General features: G+C 43.6%; 1 protein-coding gene across 1 annotated transcript in view; it reads left to right on the top strand.

Annotated features, from left to right (window-relative positions):
- Positions 1–10,428: 10,428 nt before the first annotated feature.
- The window catches only part of CACNG1 (calcium voltage-gated channel auxiliary subunit gamma 1), a 67,382-nt gene continuing 51,308 nt past the window's right edge, over positions 10,429–26,502 (top strand). The window contains exon 1 of the mRNA XM_030208452.1: positions 10,429–10,853. Coding sequence (XP_030064312.1) covers positions 10,616–10,853 — 238 coding nt within the window. The 5' untranslated portion in view covers positions 10,429–10,615. The remainder of the gene's footprint in view (positions 10,854–26,502) is intronic.

Here is a 26,502-nt window from a genome sequence, read left to right as displayed (position 1 = left end):
AGAAGGGCATCCCTGACGAGCATTTGGACAACTTTACTTGGTCCTTTTTTTTCACGACCAAGCCTCAAAAAGGTGCCCCAACTGACCAGATGACCACCGGAGGGAATCGGGGATGACCTCCCCTTACTCCCCAGTGATCAGTAGCCCCCTCCCACCATAAAAAAACAAGTTTAAAAATACTTTTTGCCAGCCTCTATGCCAGCCTCAAATGCCATACTCAGGTCCATCACAGCAGTTGTAGTGGGTGCAGTGTACTTAAGGCAGGCAGACCTGGGGGGGTGTTGAGGGGCTCAGCACCCAAGGTAAGGGAGCTATGCACCTGGGAGCAATTTCTGAAGTCCACTGCAGTGCCCCCTAGGGTGCCTGGTTGGTGTCCTGGCATGTGAGAGGGACCAGTGCACTACAAATGCTGGCTCCTCCCACAACCAAAGGGCTTGGATTTGGACGTTTTTGAGATAGACGTCTTTGGTTTCCATTATCGCCGAAAACCAAGGACGACCATCTCTAAAGTCAACCTAAATGTCAAGATTTGGGTGTCCCTGACCGTATTATTGAAACAAAAGATGGACGTCCATCTCGTTTCGATAATATGCGTTGCCCTGCCCCTTTGCGGGCGGCCTTAGAGATGGTCAACTCTGTGTGAAAATGCCCCTCCACGTCAAAAATAGGAAGAGAAAGACTCAAAGACCTCCAAATCCAACGATTTATAGAGCTAAATGTGATAACAAGACCTACTCTTCATCATAGCAAGAAAACCTTCCAGTTGAATATCTTTAAAAAATATATTGTAAAAAAGATTCCTGAATATTTGAATCAGCAGAACTTAACGTTTCTTACAGATGCATGAATAGACCTGAATATCACTTTCACCGAAATGTTTAGTGAAATTTTCACATAAAATTGATGCGTAACTCCTAACTGGAAGGTTTTTTGCCGATGATGAAGAGTAGATCTTGTTGATCACATTTAGATCTATAAATCTTTGGATTGGAGCTCTTTGAGGCTTTACCTTCCTATTTTTGACAAAGTAGTCTCTATTTTTTGAGTGGATCATATTGTTTTGTTGTTACTAATATTTTAAAAGAAAGACAGAGCTAAACCCTATTTAAGCTAAAATTGGCAGTCAGTGTAAGGTGGACATCACTCTCCCAAAAGGAATTGTTTGGCCCCATCTATTTTCTCAATCAATCACAGTACCCAGTCTTTTCTGAGCCTTTTCGAAAAGAACATTAGACCAACTTTGACATAATGGACCGACTTCTGGCATAGGTGTCCTGATATAATTTCAGCAAGGCGCCTACTTTAAGCCTATTTTATAAAAGCAACATAGGTGCCTATATTGACTTCAAGAACTTGCCTCAATAGCACATAAATACCGACAAAAGTTACACTTGCTCCAAAATAATTGCATACATTTACATGTGTACTTTCTACAATATATAAACCCTTAGGAAGGCAGTTTTATGTGCAAACGTAGTCATGCAATTTTACAACAGCCATATTCCACATGTGAAACAGGCTTCAAATGCAGAAACAACTTCAAAGAATTACCCCCAATGAAATCATAGCAGCCGTAAGTAAACCATTGACTGTGAGACATTTCATCGGCTTCAGGGCTTTCCAAACCCACCCAGAGGGCCTCACAGCCAGCCAAGTTCTCGGGATATCCACAGCGAATATACCAAGACCTCAACTGGCTGTGGGGTCCCCAGAGTAATTTTGGAAAGCTCTGACCTACCTATATCCACGAATCTCTAAATTTCTTCAGTCCTAAATATGACCTTACTGCAGTTCCATTTCATCACCAGGAGAAAAGAAAAAAAGGACCACAGCACCCAGAATGCAATGTGCAGTGTTAGTTATCCAGTACTCGCTGAAATTGGGTATTCAACTCAAGAGGTGTGAACCGGACTACTTATGGTGTCTCTGGTTCCTCATGACAGAAGATGGGGTAAAAGCCAACCAAACATGAAATGCATTTGACACAAAGAATTAGACTAAGCAATGCTATACAACAGGGGTACACAAAGGAGTCGACAGGCCAGTTGGGTTTTCAGGCTATCCCTAATGAATATGCATGAGAGAGATTTGCATGTCTGCCACCTCCATTATATGCAAATCTTTCTCATGCATATTCATTAGAGATATCCTGAAAACCCAACCAACCCGTTGAACCCTTTCAGTAGCTCCCCTCCCCTGGGCTATACAATACATTGGTGTACAAGTCTATTACTAATTGTACTTAACACCCAACTAAAAGGACAAACAGTCTAACCTTTATACCAGCTCCTGTGCAGCTCCCTTCTTTCAGCTTTTTGGAGTGAACCTCAGCCACAGCTGCAGTGAAATGTATATGGAAAAACATATATGGAAAAATACGTTTTGACAGCGCCAAACCACTCCGAGATAAACTGCACTGGCTTCCAATTAAGGAACGTATCGCATTCAAAATCTGTACAACAGTTCACAAAATCATCTACGGCGAGGCACCGGGATACATGACAATACCCCACCGACCCAACATAAAAAACCTGGACATCTGTGACACAACTTAACCAAAGATCGTAACGGACATATCCTAACTCTTCCTTTCCCTCTCTAAGTTCTCCCCAATTGTCTTTACCATACATGTATCTCACTCTACCATAATATCGCCTTGATATTAATCGCAACTTGTATTTGTTCATACCGAAATTGGTTAACGCCGATTACGGCACCATGTAAGCCACATTGAGCCTGCAAAAAGGTGGGAAAACGTGGGATACAAATGCAACAAATAAAAAAAAAATAAAATGTTACTGTCGGAAATTGGGCTTGTCTGCTCCAACTTCTCATTCGCTAGACCGCCAGCCTCACTCCCCGGGACCCCCTCCCCAGTTGTGGCCCTGGGTGCTCAAACCAAAAGGTTTGGCCACCCTAATCGAGAAATGATGTCTGCATCACTTTGCCCCTCAATCTCCTCCCTATCGTGTTGTACAGAGCATCAGTAAGCACATTTCCATCATAAAAGGAATTTATTTTGTACTGTGGTTGTAATCCTCTTGCTTCTGAATGCTAAAATCAATCTCAGTCTGTTCCTAGTCAATTCCAGAAAATTATTGTACAAGGTGGAATTCCTCATTTTACAAAATTGTTTTTATAAAGCGGACTGGACACTCTGATGTACAAGAGGAAAGACAGATGAAAGAATTAACCCATTAGTGCCCAGTGTTAACAAATCAATTTGTTCCCATATGGCTTATTATGGGAACATTGGGCACTAATGGGTTAAGGATGCAATGAGTTGGCACCATGCATTCAGTTACACCAAGTAAAGCAGCTGCCTTCCCCACTGAGCTTACTAAAAATGTGCAAGCGTTACACCCACCCTCCCCAATATTAAGCACACAACAGTCTGTGGTTTTTCTGAACATTGGCTGCCACAGGCAAAAAAACAAATCTTCAGCAGACAGCAGCAGTATCTGGCCAGCGGCTACCCGTGGAATATCCAGACACAGCAGTGAGATGCCAGCACTATCCAGACAGGGCAACATTCAGGCAGCTTATTTGGCTAGACTTAGGATGGTCTTTTGCTATCTTAAGTTATCTGGATAGTTGTGCTGAAAAATTACTGGTACTCGGATTAACTCGCCTCCTACTACTACTACTACTACTTAACATTTCTAGAGCGCTACTAGGGTTACGCAGCGCTGTACAATTTAACAAAGAGAGACAGTCCCTGCTCAAAGAGCTTACAATCTAATAGATAAGAGTGAGACAAATATAGGACAATCAAGCCATTGTGACATCACTGATGAGGTTGGCTCTCAGGCATTGGTGGAATGAGGCATTATGACATCACAATCTCAGCTCTGGTTAAATCACTGCTATATGTAATACTACTACTACTACTACTACTACTTAACATTTCTAGAGCGCTACTAGGGTTACGCAGCGCTGTACAATTTTACAAAGAGAGACAGTCCCTACTCAAAGAGCTTACAATCTAATAGATAAGAGTGAGACAAATATAGGACAATCAAGCCATTGTGACATCACTGATGAGGTTGGCTCTCAGGCATTGGTGGAATGAGGCATTATGACATCACAATCTCAGCTCTGGTTAAATCACTGCTATATGTAATACTACTACTACTACTACTTAACATTTCTAGAGCACTACTAGGGTTACGCAGCGCTGTACAATTTAACAAAGAGAGACAGTCCCTACTCAAAGAGCTTACAATCTAATAGACAAGAGTGAGACAAATATAGGACAATCAAGTCATTGTGACATCACTGATGAGGCTGGCTCTCAGGCATTGGTGGAATGAGGCATTATGACATCATAATCTCAGCTCTGGTTAAATCACTGCTATATGTAATACTACTACTACTACTACTACTACTTAACATTTCTAGAGCGCTACTAGGGTTACGCAGCGCTGTACAATTTAACAAAGAGAGACAGTCCCTGCTCAAAGAGCTTACAATCTAATAGACAAGTGAACGGTCGGTCCGATAAGGGCAGTCAAATTGGGGCAGTCTGGATTCACTGAACGGTAAGGGTTAGGTGCCGAACGCAGCATTGAAGAGGTGGGCTTTAAGCAAAGACTTGAAGACGGGCAGGGAGGGGGCTTGGCGTAAGGGCTCAGGAAGGTTGTTCCAAGCATAGGGTGAGGCGAGGCAGAATGAGCGGAGCCTGGAGTTGGCAGTGGTGGAGAAGGGTACTGAGAGGAGGGATTTATCCTGTGAACGGAGGTTATGGGTGGGAACGTAAGGGGAGATGAGGGTAGAAAGTGTTGGAATGTAATTGTATTTTACATGCATTGCCTGTCACCTATTATTTCTCTGTGATTACTCTGTGACCTCTGATGTGAATTACTTAGAGAGGTCACACAGCTATGCAACTTCCTGTGGGGGTTAGATGCAGCACATGCAGCACATGGAGCACATGGAGCTCATGATCTCTCCTAACCTGAGAGGATCTATGGTGGTGTGAGCATCCATTACCATCTAAGCACATGGAAGGAGCTGATAATACAAATGTATAGTAATATGTATATATAAGCCTGTCTGATTATAATCTAACTACAAACTGTGAGTAAACAGATGTTTTGTTACTTCAACTTTAAAGTGACTCAGCAGTGAATTATTCTGGGGTGAATGAGAGAGAGATGAAGAAAGAAATTAACATTTCTAAAGCTGAAGCTGTGTGTACTAAATCTGCTAATTATTTACTACAAATAATCCAACAAAAGGGTTATGGGCCCAGGGTCCAGAAATTGAAAAAGAAGAGAAATATTACCAGGCAGAAAAAAAGGCCACATTTTTTCTCTTAAGTTTTAAAGGAAAGATTCAGTCTGTCTCTCTCTCCCCCCACACAGCAGACAGAAGGCTAAGAAAATGGCTGAGGGAGGAAATTCACCATTTTTCTATTCTCTCAAGGTGCCTAGATTAACTGAGTTTAATTATCGGCAGTGGGAACTAAGATTCATATGTCTCCTTCGAGCAAAAGGATTAAATATATGCTTAGACCAAGACAGAACAGATGAAAATATGGCTGAATGGGACAATGCAAACTATTATGTGAAGTGCATGCTTTTGGAAGCTCTCTCAGAGAAACAAGCCATATTAGTGGAGGGAAAAGATACACCAAAGGACATTTTATATAAACTGAGAACTATGTATGCAACTACATATGCAAAACAGCAACCAATTTGGCTGGCAGAGTTGAATGAAACCAAATTAAGGGATAAAAGTAAATGTAATGATCACATTATGCATCTTATGTCTTCATTTCAAAAGCTAGAACTTTCTGGAATTCCCATGTGTGATGCATTGAAAAGAGCATTTCTTTTTACCTCACTATCAAAGAAGTTTGATGTTTTTAGGTCTGTAAATGAGGCCATTGAAGGGCAATCTTTTGAACAGGCAACATCAAAACTAAGGCAGGAATGCATAATAAATGATTCTGAGGAGATGTGTTCTCAAAGCAAGTCAGAGAGAAATGAAACAAATTTCTTGGCAAAGAACAGAGGAAGGCGGAGCTATGGGAAAACTCCACCCAAGGGCAAGCTGATTTGCTACTCATGTGGAAAGGAGGGACATGTATCTAAATGGTGTAAGGAAACACAAAACACTCCCTCTAGCTCACCTAAGCCAATGGAACTAAAGAATTTTCAAACCAGGAAATGTATGAAGGACAAAGATAAACACAAGGGCTTTCTAATGGCAGAAAAATCTTTGACTATGGTAAATAATAATTCAAATGAAAGTACTTGGATTTTGGATTCAGGGAGCACATGCCATTTAACCAATTGTAAGAATTTCTTTCAGGAAATGTGTCCAGAGGAAGGTATTCTTAAAACTGCAAACGCAGGGACTGCTAAGATCCAAGCAAAAGGTATTGGATTCTTAAAATGCAAAGTGTCTAATGAAGTTAAAGAAATTCCTGTAAGTGATGTCTTGTATATTCCCCAAGCAGTTTGCAATATGCTTAGTGTATCTACATTAGATAAGAAGGGATTTGTGATTCATTTTGAAAACAGTAAGTGCACAATCTCTAAAAATGATGAAGTGTATGCTGAAGCTTTTATGCATAATGATGTTTATAAACTGAGCATTTCAGGTGAAGCCTCACATATGGTGCAAGTAAGGAAGAATGATGGTAAATGTAGTCTGGAAATCTGGCACCGCCGCCTGGGACATCGTGATTCTAAGGTGATCCAGGATCTTTACAGTAAGCAACTAGCCACTGGCATTCAGATAAGTGCAGATGCTGGTAAAATGGAGAAATGCATAGACTGTGTTACTCAAAAAGGTGTGAGACCCTCATTTCCTGCATACACAGGAAATAGGAGTAATAAAGTGCTGGACTTAATACACAGTGACTTATGTGGACCGTTTAATATCCCATCATTGGGAAATAACAGATTTGTGCTAATATTCTTGGATGATTTCTCTAGATACTGTGTGGCCTATTTGCTGAAAGAAAAAAGTCAAGTCACAGACATGCTGAAGAAATACGTAGCCATGGTGAGCAATAAATTTGAAAGAAAACCAAAGGTTCTTCAGACCGACAATGGTGGTGAGTTCACTTCACAAAGCATGCGCACATTTCTAGAACAAGAAGGCATTCAGCATATCACAACAGTAGCTTATACACCAGAGCAAAATTCTGTTGCAGAGAGAAAATTTAGGTCACTTGTGGAAATGACCAGATGTATGCTGTCAGATAGCAATCTCCCTAAAAGACTATGGGGGGAAGCCATTCTCACAGCAGTGTACCTACAAAACAGAATGCCAACTAAAGGCGCTGAGCGCACACCACATGAGACATGGCATGGTAGGAAGCCAAACCTGTCACACATAAGAACATTTGGAAGTACAGCATATGCTCATATACCAAAGCAAAGAAGGCATAAGCTGGATTCCACAACAGAAAGGGGCATTTTAGTTGGCTATGCTCCAGGACACAAAGGATATAGAATTTTGAATCTGAAAACTGGCATTGTTGGCATAAGACATGTTACATATTTTGATGAAAACAAAAGGGTTGATAAAGGCTGGATTATCCCAGATGAGCCTTATCATCCAGAATATGAAACTAGAACCATAATAGACATGCCAGTGTATATAAATGCCATACCAAGGCAGATGTCTGAAAGCAACTCATCTGTATCTAACGAGGAACAGGCAGAGGAAACAGACACAGAAAGGATCATTGAAGAAGACAGTACAGTTGGAGAAGGGGAATCAATTGGAGAAGAACTCTCAGATATAGAGGATGCAGAAAGGTCGGACCAACCTGTTGTCAGACGCTCATCCAGGGAAAACAAAGGTGTTCCACCCCCAAGACTGTCTTACCTAACAAAGTCAGCAGAAGCTCAAGAGCCCTTAACATGGGATGAGATTGAGAAAATGCCAGCAGAAGAAGCTGCTGAATGGCATAAAGCTGCACAAGAAGAAATTGATGCATTGGATAAAAATAATACTTGGATTCTTACAAAATTACCTCCTGGCAAGAAAGCTATAGGATGCAAATGGGTATTCAAGTTAAAAAGGAATGCACAAGGAAAAGTGGAAAGGTATAAAGCCAGATTAGTGGCAAAGGGATATCTTCAAAAATATGGAGAAGATTTTGATGAAGTGTTTGCACCTGTAGTGAAACACACGACAATAAGAACACTTCTGAGCATTGCAGTCTCAAAAGGCATGCAAGTCAAACACATTGATGTGAAAACAGCGTTTCTTCACGGAGATATAACTGAAGACTTGTACATGGAACAGCCAACAGGTTTCATAAATACAAAACAAAGACAGCTAGTGTGTAAATTAAACAAAGGTCTTTATGGATTAAAGCAAAGTGCAAAATGTTGGAATGAAAAATTGCATGAAATATTGACAAATTTAGGATTTAAACAAGGTGAAGCAGATAAATGCTTGTACACTAGGTGCACAAATGGACAATATGCATACATTTTAGCTTTTGTTGATGATCTGCTCATTGCAAGCAAAAGTGAGCAAGAGTACAAGGACATTGTAAAATGTTTAAACCTCAATGTTGAGATAAAAGAACTTGGTAATGTGTCATACTATCTTGGTATAGAAATTGAGAAACAAAATGATGGTTCTTATCTTCTAAGCCAGAAGCAGAAAATAAATGAGCTTATTGAAAGTTTAGGTATGCAAGATGCCCAAGTTGTAAGCACTCCCATGATCACTGATTTTCTGAAGGATGAAACAGTAAGAGAACCTTTACCAGATAACATCCAATATAGATCAGCCATAGGTAAGCTTTTATATCTAGCTACCACATACAGGGCTGATATAGCAAATGCAGTAGGAATTTTGAGCAGAAGGGTCAGCTCACCTACCAAATCAGATTGGACTGCAGTTAAAAGGATGGTAAGGTATTTAAAGGGTACCATTGATTGTAAATTAAAGATTTCAGCCAATAGTAATCCAAAACTAATATGTTACTGTGATTCAGATTGGGCAGGGGATCATTCTGATTATAAATCCACAAGTGGATATGTGTTTATGTATGGAAATGTACAAATTTCATGGGCCAGTCATAAACAAAGTATTGTGAGTTTGTCTTCTACAGAAGCTGAATATGTGGCAGCATCGGAAGCGTGCAGAGAACTGATGTGGATTGAAAAACTTTTGCTGGATTTCGGAATAGCTGAAAAGAGACCAATCCAGATAATGGAAGATAATCAGAGCTGCATCCGACTGTCACAGAATGACAAGGTTCAGTCACGCACCAAGCACATCGCAACGAAATACCACAACGTGCGAGAGTTGGCGAAAGAAGGGGTCATCAGTCTACACTATTGTCACACCAGTGAGATGACAGCTGACATCATGACCAAACCGTTACCCAGAGAACATTTTGTGAATCTGCGTATAAAGCTTGGACTTTGTATGAATAAATAATTGCATGACAGTTATGCATGAGAAGGGGTTTGTTGGAATGTAATTGTATTTTACATGCATTGCCTGTCACCTATTATTTCTCTGTGATTACTCTGTGACCTCTGATGTGAATTACTTAGAGAGGTCACACAGCTATGCAACTTCCTGTGGGGGTTAGATGCAGCACATGCAGCACATGGAGCACATGGAGCTCATGATCTCTCCTAACCTGAGAGGATCTATGGTGGTGTGAGCATCCATTACCATCTAAGCACATGGAAGGAGCTGATAATACAAATGTATAGTAATATGTATATATAAGCCTGTCTGATTATAATCTAACTACAAACTGTGAGTAAACAGATGTTTTGTTACTTCAACTTTAAAGTGACTCAGCAGTGAATTATTCTGGGGTGAATGAGAGAGAGATGAAGAAAGAAATTAACATTTCTAAAGCTGAAGCTGTGTGTACTAAAATCTGCTAATTATTTACTACAAATAATCCAACAGAAAGATAGTGAGGGGCAGCAGACTGAGTGCATTTGTAGGTAAGAAGGACCTCCTCTCCAGCTCCACTCCCGGACCAGCTCGGCACTGTCCGGATAATGCAGAAGTGGTCTGTAAAAATCTTCAGTGGCCTTGGCTGGACTTATCCAGGTATCAGATGCTTCTACCTGAATAAATCCTTTTAAATAACTCCTCTAAAGTGTTTTGATACCCTCAGATGTCAGCAGAGCAGGGTATATTCATTATGAATATTATATCCTTGAAGCAGGCCTAAGCTGAGCATTGTACATATACCACGTAAGAGCACAATCCAGAGAAACCAGTTATTAATTTCACTCAGCATCAGGTTCAATTCCAGTAGATTATAAAATCCCCAGAGCAAACCATGGAAGCATGAAGTGTAACCAGAGCAGCCCCAGTCATTCCTGCTTCACTCATTAGATGCATTAATAGAATCCACACTCACGAGCCTGACTGCAAAACTTTCCTGATATACCCCAGCAGCTGTCCAGATAGCCCAAGTTCATTCCAGCCTACCAGCCGCCCTACTTGTGTGCCCCAGGGATGGGGGAGTGACATTTGGAAGTGCTCAGACCTGCCAAGATCCAGCCTGTGAGGGCTTCACTTTTGCAGCTCCTTGACCAAGAAAGCAGCAAACAGGGGAAGCAAAAGATTCCAACTGCGAGCACCCACATCCTTAGCAGCAATGGAAGGCAAGGCCATCAGAATCAGGGTGGCATTCTGTTTCATCTTGATTGGAATTTCCTTAATGTTGGCAGCCGTGGTGACTGATCATTGGGCAGTGTTAAGTCCAAAAGTGGAGAAGCTGAACGTCACTTGTGAGGTAGCTCACTTTGGTCTGTGGCGGTTGTGCACAAAACGGATATTTATCCAGGAGCCAGATCCCAACAGCAAAGGGTGTGGACCACTCAGTCTACCCGGAGGTAGGACCTGTCTATTTATTTCTGGATTTAGTGAAGGTTCACCCGTAAGGTGGATGGGAGAGAAGTGAACATATGAAATGGGCTTCTTGTTTCTACCATTGTACTCATTTCAGGTGCTAGAAGACACCGGGTTCAGTTGAAACTTAACATTGTTTTTACTGTAACATTGCTCTGAACACAACAGCGTCACTTCATTTTTATTAGATCTTCATAAAGTGCTGGTGGTAAATGTCTACATATAGGATTTACTGAATTATGCTACCTCATTATCAACAGAGGTCTCAATGCTTAATATGGGACCTACAGGAAATAAGTTTTACAACTTCCCTTTTGTAATCTGCAAAGTACTATTGAAACGCTATATTTCTGCGGAGTGCAGAAACGTAAGAAAGGGAAAAAGCATCTGCACCCACACCACCACCCAATAAACATTTGCAGGGTAAAGAAGATTTAAACTGGGTCATAATCTCTTCATCGGCATTAAAAAAAAACCCTTTCATGCTAGATTCTGCTTAAACTCCACAGAAAGTTACATTTTAATGGATCCACCCAAAGTCATGGTAAAGGAAAAAAGGCACTTAGCTTTTCATTCGATAGAAGATTCAGACGTGCATGTAGAGTCAGTCACAAATGCATATTAGCACATGATAGTGCTTTTTAGTAAATCTAGTGCACCCTCATTATGTACTTGAGGGTTTGTAAAGTGCTTTATTACAGGTACAAAAGCATTTCACCTGCAGAAGCTGCTCCAGAAGTGTAGTGTTCTACAATGTGCGTGTTCTCTTCTAGGCATGCATAGGTCAAGAGACAAAAAACAAGGAGTGGGAACTGGATCAGGCCAGTGGCGTAGCCAAGGGTGGGCCCACCAAGTAGCAGCACACCTATGATGTGGCTTGCAGGGATCCCCAAGGCCCACCAGCCAAAAACTCCCAACAATTGTCCCTCCTGCATACCTTGTAAATGGCAGATCTTCGCCTGCAGCAAGCAGGGACTGATACATACTGTTCATACTGGCCCCACAGCCTTCCCTGTGATGTATTCCAATTTATGTGAAAACAGGAAGTTGCATCAGAGGGAAGGCTGTGGGGCCAACATGAACAGTAGTATTAGTTGCTGCTTGCTGCCAGTGGAAATCTGCTACTTAAAAGGTATGCAGGGGCGGGGGATGTTTGAGAGACCATATGACATGCAGGCAAGAGAGCAAATCACTTGTGGGACAGGATGGAGTTCTTCTGCCCACCCATGTTGGGCCCAGGCCCACCCAAAATTGGGTGTCTGGCTACGCCCCTGGATCAAGCTCTTTGAAAACAGGCTCAGGACTCCCAATAAACATCTTTAATGTCACATTGGGAGTCCTGAGTCTTCCCTGGTTCTCAGCCTGTTGCACTATTAAGTTATTCCTTCATTCAGCATGACCTGGATTCATGATTCCTTGCAAAAAAAAAAAAAGTTTTTAACATGTGTCATCATGGGTGGCTTTTCACCTTTAAATAGCAGTAGTACATAGACTATTCAAATCCTTAGCCCATTTGTCTCCCCTCCTTCCTTTTTCCATCTTATAGTTAGTATCCTTGATTCTTTAATATAATTTTCAAAAGTTTGTTTGGTTTTTTTTTACACTTTTTGAACAAATGCTATAGCTTTTTATATTCATTCAGTTTTCATCTCTGGTTTACAAAATTCACCATTAGAGCCATTCTTCAACACGCTTTAGTAAGACTTCCGATCTGATGAAGAAGGGCAACCTTCGAAAGATAATCAAGAAATGTATTAAGTTATGTCCAATAAAAAAGGTATCATCTTATTTTCTTTGCCATGTTTTATTTTGTTTGATTTCTATTGATAACCTTTAAGAGTGGACTAACACGGCTACCACACCTCTCTACGTAAGACTCCTGAAAAGCCGATCAAGATGTATCATTTTTCATAAATTATGAAACCCATTTTATAAAGAACGTAGAGATCAGACTTGAGAAGTTCAAGTTAGGACATTCTTAATTCCGTCAGTATTTTAGAAGAGGCGAGGACGACAAAATACCTGTGGGAGTGCACATGTATTTTCCAGCATGCAAAGCAGGAAGCAGCCATTTTAGAAATATACTCATAGATAAAATCAGTAGCTTTCGTGTGAAGTGGCAATTTTGCAACGTCTGTGTTTTAGTGGTACCACTTTCACATGTAGTTAGCCCATTTTATAGTTAAAGCAATTTTTATTGAGTGTCAGCAAAAATTAATATTAAAAAAGCACATGTGTAAGTGCTACCAAGTAAATAGAGAGACTGCAATATTTGTTGCTTCACTTTGGAGACAGAAAGACAATGGGGGATTAAGGAAAGTGACTCCCTAAGGGGGTCTTTTACTAAAGCTTAGCTCAAGTTACCTGCAGCAGGGCCCATTTTATTCCTATGGGCCCTGCTGCAGATAACTCGAGGTCTTGAGCTAAATTTTAGTAAAAGACTCCCTTAATCCCTTATGCAAAACCCTGGCTGAATGAGCACTTTTTAAAAATCCATGCACAGCTCTAAGCTGGTGAAAAACCTAAGTGGGGAAGGGGGTTATTTTTCTCCATAGACACATTCCCTTTGTGACATGGGAAACGCTTGTAGCCTTTTGCCCCACCCTTTCAATCTCTGCAAATGTGGATCTTCACTTGTGAATAGCAGCTTTCAAAAATCACTTTTTGTACTTCTACGTGATCCACACTTCTAAAATAACCCCTTCACGTATCAGTGAGATAGTTGCATGAGAAGACAGTGCTTCTTAGTACATTTTGAGGTGGGGGGCCTCGGTATTTCCTCCTTTACACTTTTGCCAGCTTAACTGAAACCAGTGCTGGGATTCTGGTGCCATTCAGGGTCTATGTTAACACACCAAGATCCCAATGCTCACAGCTCTCGCTGCTAAAGTGAACAGCGCCAATCCCATACTGCAAGAACAGCACAGAAATGTAGCCCTCCAATGCTCAGAGCTAATGGCATTCAAATTATATGCGTGAGACCAAACGTAAGGGGGAGGTGGATAAGGGTAGTTTGAGGGGGGACTAACTTTTCCAGGTCTGATATATATATTCTTTAATTTTTTGTATCATTATATTCTGACCTTTGTGTTCGGAAAAAAAAAAAAGATAAAAGAATTGTTGTTATGGAGTGATTTATTTTATTACTTGTTTATTTGTTACATTTATATCCCACATTTTCCCACCTATTTGTAGGCTCAATGTGGCTTACATAGTACCAGAGAGGTGTTTGCAGACTCCGGTGTAAACCAATACAAAGTGATACTGTGGTAAGATAAAGTTCATGTGGCACAGCCACACTAGGGAATCGTTCAACGGAAGAGTTGTGTTATGTCCATTACGTACTTTAGTTTTCTTATGTTGCAGAGATCAGGCATTTATGTTGGATCGGTAGGGTATACCTTTTTAAACAGGTTAGTTTTAATTTTTTTCCGGAAGTTTAGGTGGTTGTACGTAGTTTTCAAGGCTTTTGGTAATGCGTTCCACAGTTGTGTGCTTATGTAGGAGAAACTGGATGTGTAAGTTGATTTGTATTTGAGTCCTTTGCAGCTTGGGTAGTGCAGATTGGACACTGTACTTACCTTTTATACATTTGTAGAGGTTTTAGTTATTGTATATGTGTGTCTGATTTCTCAATCGACGACTTCTACTAATTAAAAAAAAAAAGCAAGGGGGAGGAACGTGCCTGGCACGTGTGCACAAGAGTTTTGTAGTAAGCGTAGCTCGTTCGCATGCTCAGGTAAACCCTGAACTGAAGCACATATCAGTGCCACTCTTCTACAGCTTTAAATATAAGCTTTTAAATTTTTTTTCATTTGAAAGGCTTATATTTAAGTGCAGAAAACGGGCATCAGTGTGTGTTTTCACTTTTGGGTTCGCTCAGGCTTGCACACATTTGTTTCTCAGTACCAGCACTTAAAGGTTTGCACAGGCTTCCTTCCACTTCCGAAACAAATCAAAGATTTTAAACAGAATCTCTTAAGAAATCCTCTCTTCAACCCTCCTCCTCCCCACCACCCCCCACTAGATCATTGAGGGACCCACCTCACAATAGCCAGGCCCCCTGCAACCAGTCACAGAATCTATGGCAAGGCAGAATTGGTGTGTAGAGCCTGAGCTCTTTCATTAAAACTTGGGGTCCATGGATCAATTTTAACAGACAATGGAAAAGTTGCCGGTACTGAGTACCCCCAAGTACCCCCACAAAAAAGCTCTGAAGCTTGTAGTATGTTTCCAGTGGTAAGATCAGGATTTGTTTGTGCACTGTTCTGAGCACTGGGAGGGTATAGCAGGCTCAATGTGGCTTACATAATACCGTAAGATGTAAGATGTTAAACAAATACAGTATAAAATAAGGGTAAGGTAAGGGTATACAAGTACAATAAGGGTCAAGGAAATAAGGAATATATAATGTCCAATACGATGTAAGGTTTTGATGCATTGCAGAGTTGAGGCATTTAAGTTGGGTCAGTAGGGTAGACTTGCAAAACAGATAGGTCTTTAATGATCGCCTGGAGTTTAGATGGTCATGAATAATTTTTAACATACTCTCCCTGACGCTGTTCATTGTCTGCTTACGGCAGCAATAATCCTGAGATTGGGAGCCATACACCACCAGCAGGGCTTCTTCCAGAACCTTCTATCTCAGTGCCACCCTTGGCGACGGCCAAGACTTCTCCATACAGACCAGGTTGCGAAGGGGCAAGAGTCAAGAAATGAACTGGGCTACTGCCACCAAGCCACATGGCTGGCTCACTCCAAGTTCATTTTTCTCAAAGGGTAACCGTTTATCTACAGGGAGAATTTTTTTCCCCCTTTATTTTTTTTGTATGCAATTATCCACTTCCAAGCAAAAGCATTTGGAACAAATATTAGAATAAAATGAAAAGAAAACTTAAAGACAGAAACTTGATATATTATGCAATGACTCTCCAATTTAACAGTTTATGGACGTTTCCTCTGAGAACTTGTCCATCTTTTTTACGCATCCTCCAGCAATGGATTCCAGAGCTTAAATTATACAGAGTGATTAAAATAAAAAAGCTGTCCTGATTTGTTTTAAATGTACTTAGTAACCTTGTGGTATGTCCCCTAGTCTTTGTATTTTTTGAAAGAATAAGCAATTTGATATGCATTTATCAGTTTCAGTCTACTAAGGATTTTATACATCTTTATCGTCTCCCCCCCCCCCCCCCCCCTCAGCCATCTCCTCTCTAAGCTGGTTCCAATTTCTCTAGTTTTTTCTCATAGGAGATATTTATTTATTTATTTATTTGCTGCATTTGTATCCGGAGGACAGGACCTCAGACTGGTGACAACTTAATCTTGATCTCACTTAATAAGATTACATATAATGCCACCATATTTTAATCATAGGTCCATACCAACCTCCTTCCATGGTGTTCACACAAATGTAAATACATGAATATAATGTGATACAAAAAAAGCAGCCAAACATATAGAGCAAAGCCACTTAGCTTTGTTGCAGCTTATACTGAGGGCCTCCCCAACGGTCCCGTTTCGCTGGGTCAAGCTTCATCAGGGAGAGAACGCCCAACTGCACGCCGCTGCTCAATTAAATGATGGCTCAATCTCAATATGTCAACAATTCAGCAACGCGTAGGTGGAGAGAGGGCCCGGTGGTGGGTGGAGGGAGGCCCAGTGACCTTGGGTGGGGGGGGGGGGGCCCGAGGGCGGCCTTGTCCCGGGCCTGGCCCAGTCTCTCGGCGGCCCTGTGTGTCTTTGGCTCAATGTGGCTTACATTGTATAGCAATGGCATCAGCATTAACAGAGTAAGAGGTTCAGCATATTGTCACAGTTAATGTACAAGAATAACAGGTAGGTAGGGTAAATAAAATGATAATATATAACATACAAGTGAGAGTAGGAAAAAGTGTAATGTTCAATAATGATAATATGATAAAATAATCAAATCAGAAGGGATCAATATTGGTTGGTTCTGGTATAGATTAGGAAACAAGTCATTAAGGAGGATTCTTTTTGTAAGTCTCTTTGAACAGGTACGTCTTCAGTAACTTCCGGAAGGTTGTCAAGTCGTGCGTAGTTTTTATAGTATAGTATAGATTCAGTCTATCCCAGTGGCGTAGCTACGTGGGGCCTGAGGGGGCCGGGGCCCCCGCAGATTCACCCCAGGACCCCCCTCCCGGCAAACCCGCCCCCGCCGCCGCCTACCTTTACTTTTGCTGGCGGGGGATCCCACTCCCTGCCAGCCGACGTCTTCTCAGTCCTTCCTGCTCTTCAATTTGTTTGCTGACGTCCTGCACACGTAATTGAAGAGCAGGAAGCGACTGAGAAGAAGACGTCGGCTGGCGGGGAGTGGTATCCCCCGCCAGCAAAAGTAAAGGTAGGCTGCAGCGGCGGCGGGTTCGTGGCGGGAGGGGGGGCGGCAATGTTGCCGGTGGGGGGGCGGCGCCGGGGGGAGGGCTAAAATGTGCCCCCTCCCCCCGGGCTCTGGACCCCTCACCCACGGAAGGCTGGCTACGCCCCTGGTCTATCCCCTTGTAATCCCCCATTATAATGGAGAATTACTAAACTGATGAGAGACCCCTCCTTCAGAGTCACTAGGGGGAGGGAGTGATCTTAGGGCAAGAGGCCCAGCCCCAAGGGGACTGTTTATGAGAAAGCTGCTGAGGGAAATGTTTCTGGTTATTGAACGACTCTAGGGGTGGAGTTTGGAATTTACAAAAGTTATGGTTGCACTGAGCACATGGTCTTTGGTTGCTTCTACCCCCACCAGGACCCGTGCAGAGAGGGGGTGTCCTGGGTGGGCTCAATAACCTAAGGCTGAACTAAATGGAGGTTTCTGCCACTACAAGCATTAACTGTGAAGCAGGGGCGAAGCTACGTGGGGCCACGGGGGCCTGGGCCCCCGTAGATTTGGCCCTGGACCTCCTTGCCGACGACACTCTCGACCCCCCTCCCGCCGCCAACCTGCCATCAACCCACCTTCGCCTACCTTTGCTGGTGCAGGACGTCAAACTCAGAAACAGAACGAAGGAAGAAGAGGACCTCGGCTGGTGGGGGTTGGGGTCCCCCGCCAGCAAAGGTAGGCAACGGTGGGGGAAGGTTTGGTCACTCTTCTCTCTACCTTTTCTAAGTCTGCTATATCTTTTTTGAGAAGCAGCGACCAGAATTGCACACAATACTCATGGAGTGATGCAGAGTCCATTATAATATTCTTTGTTTTCTTTTCTATTCCTTTCCTAATAATTCTTAACATTGTTCAGGGCCGCCGAGAGGGGGGGCAGGGGGGACAAAATTCCGCAGGCCCGGGCCTCCAAGGGGGGCCCGGCGCCAGGGTCAGGCTGCTGGCACTGCAGTCCCCGGTCTCACCTGCCTGCCTCCTTGGCTCCGGGCCCCCTGCATTCGAAGCGGCAGTCACAGTTCGCCTCCCTTCAGGCCTTCTCTCCCTGTGTCCCGCCCTCGCGGAAACCGGAAGTTACATCAGACGAGGGCGGGACACAGGGAGGGAAGGCCAGAAGAGAGGCGATCTGCAACTGCTGGTTTGAATGCAGGGGTCCCGGAGCTGTGGAGGCAGGTGAGACTGGGGACTGCAGCGGCGGGGGGAGCGATGGGGGGATGGCAGCGGCGGGGGGGGGGGGGGGGTGGAGAATGGGGCAGCCTTGCCCCGGGCCTGGCCTAGTCTCTCGGTGGCCCTGACATTGTTGGGCAGAAAATTAACATATGGCCTATAACGACGCCTAGATCTTTTTTCTGGATAGTGACTTCTAATTTCAAAAAGGCGGTGAATAAATCATAATAAATAAACAATGTGGAACCTAGCATCGTGTAGCTGTGACTCAGGCTAGTCTTTCCAATGTTCATTACTTGGCACTTGTCCACATTAAAACTCATCTGCTGTTTGGATGCCCAGGTCTCCCAATCTCCTCAAGTCCTCCTGCAGTTCCTCATAATCTGCGTACAATTTAACTATTTGGTTTCATCATTATTCCCATTTCCAGATCATTTATATGTATTTAAAGAAAAGCACCAGTCCCAGTACAGACCCCTGGGGGTGCTTCACTGACAATAATGCTGAACACAATTAATCCATCTAGCAAGCTTATTAGAACCTAGTCAGCCACACAAACATTGCAATGAAGAGGTGTTTACAAAGTCATCTGAAACATCAGATTATATTATTCACTGATAAAAGAAACTGAAAGTCTGGTATTCAGCCAGCGGCAATCAGTGTTAAACCTGGAAATTCATTGCCGAGCCATCTCTGGGCACCAGCAGTGAATTTCCAGGTTTCCAGGGCCATCTGTAGGTTAAAAGATAAGCCTGACTTATTTGGTTCTATTTATGCCGTTAACCTGGCTGGTTGACTGCTGGGGACACAGCTTTAGGGAGGTAAACATAGCTGTTGAAGGTTTAACTCTGGGAGTTTAGGGCTCCAGATCAGACCAGTAAAACTAGGAGACCATTGGCTAAAAAAAAAAAAATCCATACTCTCTTCACCCCCTTCCCCAAATGGCATAGTCCAGGCCTGATATTGTTCTCAATCAAGGGCTTTCTCAAAGTCTTAAGGGGTGAATTAAAAAAAAAAAAATTCAACAGCAGATTAGAAAAAAATGATCAGTTACGGCCCTTTTTAGTCCTGGACTCTCAATCTTAGCTCAAAGAATTCCTCTCCTCCATCTCCTTTTCCCAAGTTCTTGCAGAACTGGACTGAATTCAGATGCCGACGCAGATGGTGTTTCTTCCAACTGCCTGGTCCTCTTTGCTCAAATCCGGAGGACCTCTGCAGGGCCGGTCAAACCCGGTAAGCGGGGTAAGCGCTGCAGGGGGGCGCCTGCCTTCAAGGGTGCCGCTGCGGTGCTGCGCCGCCATACCGCGCCGCCCTTGGTGCTTTAAATCTTTTAATTTACCTCCGTTCCAGCAGCCGCGTCATTTGAAAGCCCTGCCCCGTCTCTAGCCTTCCCTCCCTTCGTGAGTTCGTTCCGCAGTCCCGCCTTCTGACGTCATTTCCTCGAGGGCGGGACTGCAGAACGAACTCACGAAGGGAGGGAAGGCTAGAGACGGGGCAGGGCTTTCAAATGACGCGGCTGCTGGAAAGGAGGTAAATTAAAGATTTAAAGCGCCAAGGGCGGCGGGGGATGGGGACGATTCGGGCGAAGGAGAATCGCTGGACAGGGGCAGGGTGGGAGAAGAGAGAAAGGAGATGCTGGGGGGGCAGGGGCACGCGGGCACCGGAGGGGAGGCCCGCAGGCGCCAACTCATCACCTGCAGGGGGCGCCAGAGACCCTAAGACCGGCCCTGGACCTCTGCTATATTGTCTGCTGACCTTTTCGAGGATCAGAGGTTCCCTGCTGCTCCCCTGCATGCAACAGACGCTCACTCTCTCTTTTTCTCTCCTGTTACTTTATTTTGCACCAGATCACCCAGGCATTGTGGTTCCATGGATAGGGCCTGCCAAAGACCCTTTACCACTGGCTGTATGATACAATGCTTGGTGAACCAAAGATAGGCAATGTGTGATGGACTTGGTATTTATATATAACCCAGTTTCCCTCCAAAGACAGGTTTCCTCCTACCATTACCTCACTGGTCAGGAGAACCCTCTTGCCAGTGTACAAACAGGTCACAATATAATATTTCAGTACCACCACTAGAGGTCTCTGCCATCTAACCAAGGTGAAACTTTAGAGGTTTCTGCCTAAAGTACATAAAAATCTTCTGAAATATAGCTTTAGAAAATGTGAATGGCTGGACTAGAAAGCTATCTCTGTAGAAAAGCACAGCACGACTCTGCTCTCCCCTTTCTGACAGACACTAGCATGTGTGTGTAGATCACATACCTGAAATACTTACACCTCCACACTGCCCACTACATCTCCTGAATGTGCACAGTAAGCGAAAACACTGGCGACCGAGGAAGGACATTCTAATCCTCATCTCTATGGCTTTTACTGATACAGCATGGTAACAAACCGATTGGGACATAAAACCAGAGTTCAAACTGGTAAAGTTAGTGTTAGACAACCATTTCAACGATGCTGCCAACGCAAAGGGTCCCTTTTAATAAAGGTTAGTGCGCTCCAACGGAATTAATGTGCACAACGCCAAGAAGCCCATAGGTATAAAATGGGTTTCTTAGAACGCAGTTAGGGGTCCTTTTACAAAGCAGCGGTAGGGCGAATGCGCAGGTAGCACGTGCCAAATCAGCAATACTGCCAGGGTGTCCGGTGGTAATTCCAAAGTTGGCACGTGCCGGTTCCCACGGTAGAAAATAGTTTTATATTTTCTACCGTGGGGAGGGGGGGGGGTGTTCCCAGCGGTAATCGGCAGCGTGCCCACATTGGTGTGAGCTGCACGATTACCACGCAAGTAGTACGTGACCCCTTACTGCTAGGTCATTGGGTGGCGGTAAGGGCTCAGGGCAGTAAATAGCCATGCAATGCCTTTCATTTTAGCGCACGGCCATTTACCGCTCCATTGAAAAATGCCTTTTTTCCCAGCCACGGTAAACAAAAAATGGCCTAGCGCATGCCAAAGACACACAGGGCCGCCAAGAGACTGGGCCAGGCCCGGGACAAGGCTGCCCCCGGGGCCCCCCACCTGAGGTCACTGGGCCCCCCTCCACCCGCCACCGGGCCCTCTCTCCAATCCCGGACCCACTGCACAGACCTTAAGCGCCTCACCTTCGAAAGTGCAGCCAGCAGCGGCAGACCACTCCTTCCTTCCGTGTCCCGCCCTTGCGGAAGTTACATGAGGCGAGGGAGGGACACGGCAGGAAGGAGTGGTCTGCCGCTGCTTGCTGCGCTTTCGAAGGTGAGGCGCTTAAGTTCAATGCCAGGGAGCGACGGAGGGCGGGCGGGCCAGGCCCCCCCTGGAGGCCTGGGCCCAGGGAATTTTGTCCCCCCTGTCCCCCCCCTCTTGGCGGCCCTGAAGACACATGTCCTCACGACCGCAGCTTGGTAAAAAGACCCCTAAGCTTTTAAAAAAAAAGGGCCCCAAAGTTCTTAACTAGTGCCCTCTTTACAGGATCAGAAACCATCTTGCAGGGACACCATGGATTAAACCTGGCAACTGTGCTGCGGTGACAAAGTCGGTCGTTATTTTCTTGACCAATTTGAACCAAGAGTAGGATCTGGCCCCATCTGTAACCGTCCACGGATTTTTTTTCCCCTACTTTGATACGCGTTAATGGATCCCACACCAGGGTCCCTCTTCTAGAATCCTACAGTCATGGGCCCTAAGTGCGTCCACTAGGTGTCAACGTTGCACAGCAATTTCTTCTCCAGGGGCTGTGGAGACTGTTGCGACCTTCCCACTCCAGGAAGAAGCAGCAGCCCTTAGCCAAACAGCCATGCATTTAAGGATGCATTTTTCTTGCCTAATTACATCTAAGTAGCAAGAAGCTGAATTAACTGGCAGGTCACAGTATATAGGCTTTACTCAAATCTTACACCCAAGTGCACAGGGGCCATGCATCCAAGATTTATGGTCGAGCAGAAGTTAAACTCCACCAACTGTGTTTTCTTTTCTTGGCACAGAAACTTAGCAGCTGCCCAAGTAAATGATTTAATTGGAGTCTGTGTGTATGAGTACTGTACATTCCCCCCCTCGCCTTTCACCAACAGATTCATTTTCATGTGAAGGCCAATGTGACGTACAGTCATGGGCCTCACCCTTAAAGGATTTTTTTCACATGTCTTGAGAGAAAACCTAATTCAGACCTCACAACGTTCTTGTTGCATTTTTCATAAGGATCACCAGTGTGATACGATATATATATAAACCAGCTTTCATTTGTAGTTTACAAGTTATGAGTTTTGGAAATCATAGCAACTACATTTTGAAGTTTTCTTCTTCTTTACAGCTTCTCTTGTGTTTTGATTTTTGCCGTGTTTTCTTGATGTTGCGTCATTTAAGATGTCGTGATCTGACCATTTTATCTAGACAAGCCTCCGAAAGCAGGATATCGTAAAGTGGATTCTTTCCCAATTATATTTAAATACATGCTTTCCATGCCAACATCTCAAAATAAAGAAATTAATCCTTAAAATCGAGCGTGGTACCGGAAGTTGGAGGGTGGCCAATGGAACCCCGATTTTTTTAAAAGGTTCCAAAGGAGATCCGGGAAATTATAGACCGGTGAGTCTGACGTAGGTGCCGGGCAAAATGGGAGAGACTATTATTAAGAACAAAATTACAGAGCATATTCAAAAGCATGGATTAATGAGACAAAGTCAACATGGATTTAGTGAAGGGAAATCTTGCCTCACCAATCTACTACATTTCTTTGAAGGGGTGAACAAACATGTGGATAAAGGGGAGCCGGTTGACAAAGTACCTCATGAAAGACTCCAGAGACAAATTGGAGAGTCATGGGATAGGAGGTAGTGTTCTATTGTGGATTAAAAACTGGTTAAAAGATAGAAAACAGAGAGTAGGGCTAAATGGTCAGTATTCTCAATGGAGAAGGGTAGTTAGTGGGGTTCCCCAGGGCTCTGTGCTGGGACCGCTGCTTTTTAACATATTTATAAATGACCTAGAGATGGGAGTAACTAGTGAGGTAATTAAATTTGCTGATGACACAAAGTTATTCAAAGTCGTTAAATCGCGGAAGGATTGTGAAAAATTACAAGAGGACCTTACGAGACTGGGAGACTGGGCGTCTAATGTGAGCAAGTGCAAAATGATGCATGTGGGAAAGAGGAACCCGAATTATAGCTACGTCATGCAAGGTTCCACGTTAGGAGTCACGGATCAAGAAAGAGATCTAGGTGTCGTCGTTGATGATACATTGAAACCTTCTGCTCAGTGTGCTGCTGCGGCTAAGAAAGCAAATAAAATGTTAGGTATTATTAGGAAAGGAATGGAAAACAAAAATGAGGCTGTTATGATGCCTTTGTATCGCTCCATGGTGCGACCGCACCTCGAATATTGTGTTCAATTCTGGTCGCCACATCTCAAAAAAGATATATAGTGGAATTAGAAAAGATGCAGAGAAGGGCGACTAAAATGATAGCGGGGATGGAACGACTTCCCTATGAGGAAAGGCTAAAGCGACTAGGGCTCTTCAGCTTGGAGACAAGGCGGCTGAGGGGAGATATGATAGAGGTCTATAAAATAATGAGTGGAGTTGAAAGGGTAGATGTGAAGCGTCTGTATACGCTTTCCAAAAATACTGGGACTAGGGGGCATGCGATGAAGCTACAATGTAGTAAATTTAAAACGAATCAGAGAAAATGTTTCTTCACTCAACGTGTAATTAAACTCTGGAATTCGTTGCCAGAGAATGTGGTAAAGGCGGTTAGCTTAGCGGAGTTTAAAAAAGGTTTGGACGTCTTCCTAAAGGACAAGTCCATAGACCGTTATTAAATGGACGAGGAAAATCCACTGCTATTTCTGGGATAAGCGGTATAAAATGTTTTGTACTTTTTGGGATTTCTGCCAGGTATTTGTGACCTGGATTGGCCACTGTTGGAAACAGGATTTTTTTTATTTTTGTTACATTTGTACCCCGTGCTTTCCCACTCATGGCAGGCTCAGTATGGCTTACATGGGGCAATGGAGGGTTAAGTGACTTGCCCAGAGTCACAAGGAGCTAGCTGCCTGTGCCTGAAGTGGGAATCGAATTCAGTTCCTCAGTTCCAAAGTCCACCACCCTAACCACTAGGCCACTCCTCCACTGTTGCTACTATTTGAGATTCTACATGGAATGTTGCTATTCCACTAGCAACATTCCATGTAGAAGTCGGCCCTTGCAGATCACCAATGTGGCCGCGCAGGCTTCTGCTTCTGTGAGTCTGACGTCCTGCACATACGTGCAGGACGTCAGACTCACAGAAACAGAAGCCTGTGCAGCCTTCTACATGGAATGTTGCTAGTGGAATAGCAACATTCCATGTAGAATCTCCAATAGTAGCAACATTCCATGTAGAATCTCCAATAGTATCTATTTTATTTTTGTTACATTTGTACACTGCGCTTTCCCACTCATGGCAGGCTCAATGCAGCTTACATGGGGCAATGGAGGGTTAAGTGACTTGCCCAGAGTCACAAGGAGCTGCCTGTACCTGAAGTGAGAATTTAACTCACGTCCTCAGTTCCCCGGGACCAAATCCACCACCGTAACCACTAGGCCACTCCTCCACTGGGCTCGATGGACCTTTGGTCTTTCCCAGTATGGCAATACTTATGTACTTTTTAAAAAAAAAACCCAGCAATGATTTCCATGATACAGGCTCCAGGGTAATTGTATGAGATAGAAAAATAGTGGCAAAAGCCGAGAAGGAGTTGAATATCAGAACACAATCCACAGCAGTATAGAAAGAGTCACTATTTAATAGTGCCTGATATGGCCATGTTTCAGCTTATGCCTGTTATCAGGGGGCAAGAACCATTCTTCCCAAGATCCGTCTTTCGCAGCCTAGTGCAATCCCTCGTACTCAGCCATCTGGATTACTGCAACTCACTATAAGCAGGTTGCAAAGAGCAAATACTGAAGAAACTTCAAACAGCCCAGAATACAGCAGCCAGACTCATCTTCGGAAAACCAAAATATGAAAGTGCAAAGCCATTACGAGAGAAACTACACTGGCTTCCACTCAAGGAACGCGTCACTTTTAAAGTATGCACATTAGTCCACAAAATCATTCACGGCGAAGCCCCAGCCTACATGTCTGAGTTAATAGACTTACCACCCAGAAACGCCAAAAGATCATCCCGAACCTTCCTCAACCTCCACTTCCCCAATTGCAAGGGCTTGAAATATAAGACGCTACACGCGTCAACCTTTTCTCACATGGGCACGCAGTTCTGGAATACACTGCCGCGCAACCTAAGAACGATCCCCGAGCAAGCTTCCTTCCGCAAATTATTGAAGACCCATCTTTTTGAAAAAATCTACGGAAAGAGCCGAAACACATAAAGTCCACACTCACTGTTCACTAATGCATCATACATCCACTTCTGAACTCTCATCCCCGTAATCTCACATCACTTATACCTCTACTCACAGAAATATATATACCATATGTCTTCATACCTTAACATTGCCCTGTAAGCTTCCCATTGTCTCCTTCCAATGTTTCAATGTTTGTGTTCCATTGTTATATTCCTTAACGTTACTTCGATTGTCTCGCATAACTCTGCACAATGTAATCCATAACCAAGTTGTAACATATTGTATTTCCATCATTTATATCATATTGTAAGCCACACTGAGCCCGCAAAAAGGTGGGAAAATGTGGGATACACATGCAATAAATAAATAAATAAATAAATATCTAAGGCAGTGATTCCCAAACCTGGTCCTGGAGGTTTCCCAGCCAGTCAGATTTTCATGATACTAAAACAACAAAATCTGCTCAGATACAAGTGACAAAAAATGGCAGATCAATTAAAATAATAAGTGATTTATTGAAACGGTTACCCAGCGTGGCCACGTTTTGCCCTAAGGCTGCATCAGGGGTAAAAACTACAAAATAAAAACAAGTATAAAAACATACATATAACATCCTATATAATAATTCTCACCTCCAACGTTCTATGCGTCTTGCTGCCTGTGTCCGTGACTTCTTCGGAGTTGGTCTGCTAGGCTCCGTAGCACAGGCTGAAGTCACCGTAGCCATTGTGGCCACACCCCTGGGGGGCGGGGCT

The sequence above is a fragment of the Microcaecilia unicolor genome, chromosome 6 (genome assembly GCF_901765095.1).
Source record: "Microcaecilia unicolor chromosome 6, aMicUni1.1, whole genome shotgun sequence".
Lineage (NCBI taxonomy): Eukaryota > Metazoa > Chordata > Amphibia > Gymnophiona > Siphonopidae > Microcaecilia > Microcaecilia unicolor.
Note: the sequence above shows the minus strand (reverse complement) of the source record. Positions and strands in the feature narration are given on the sequence as shown.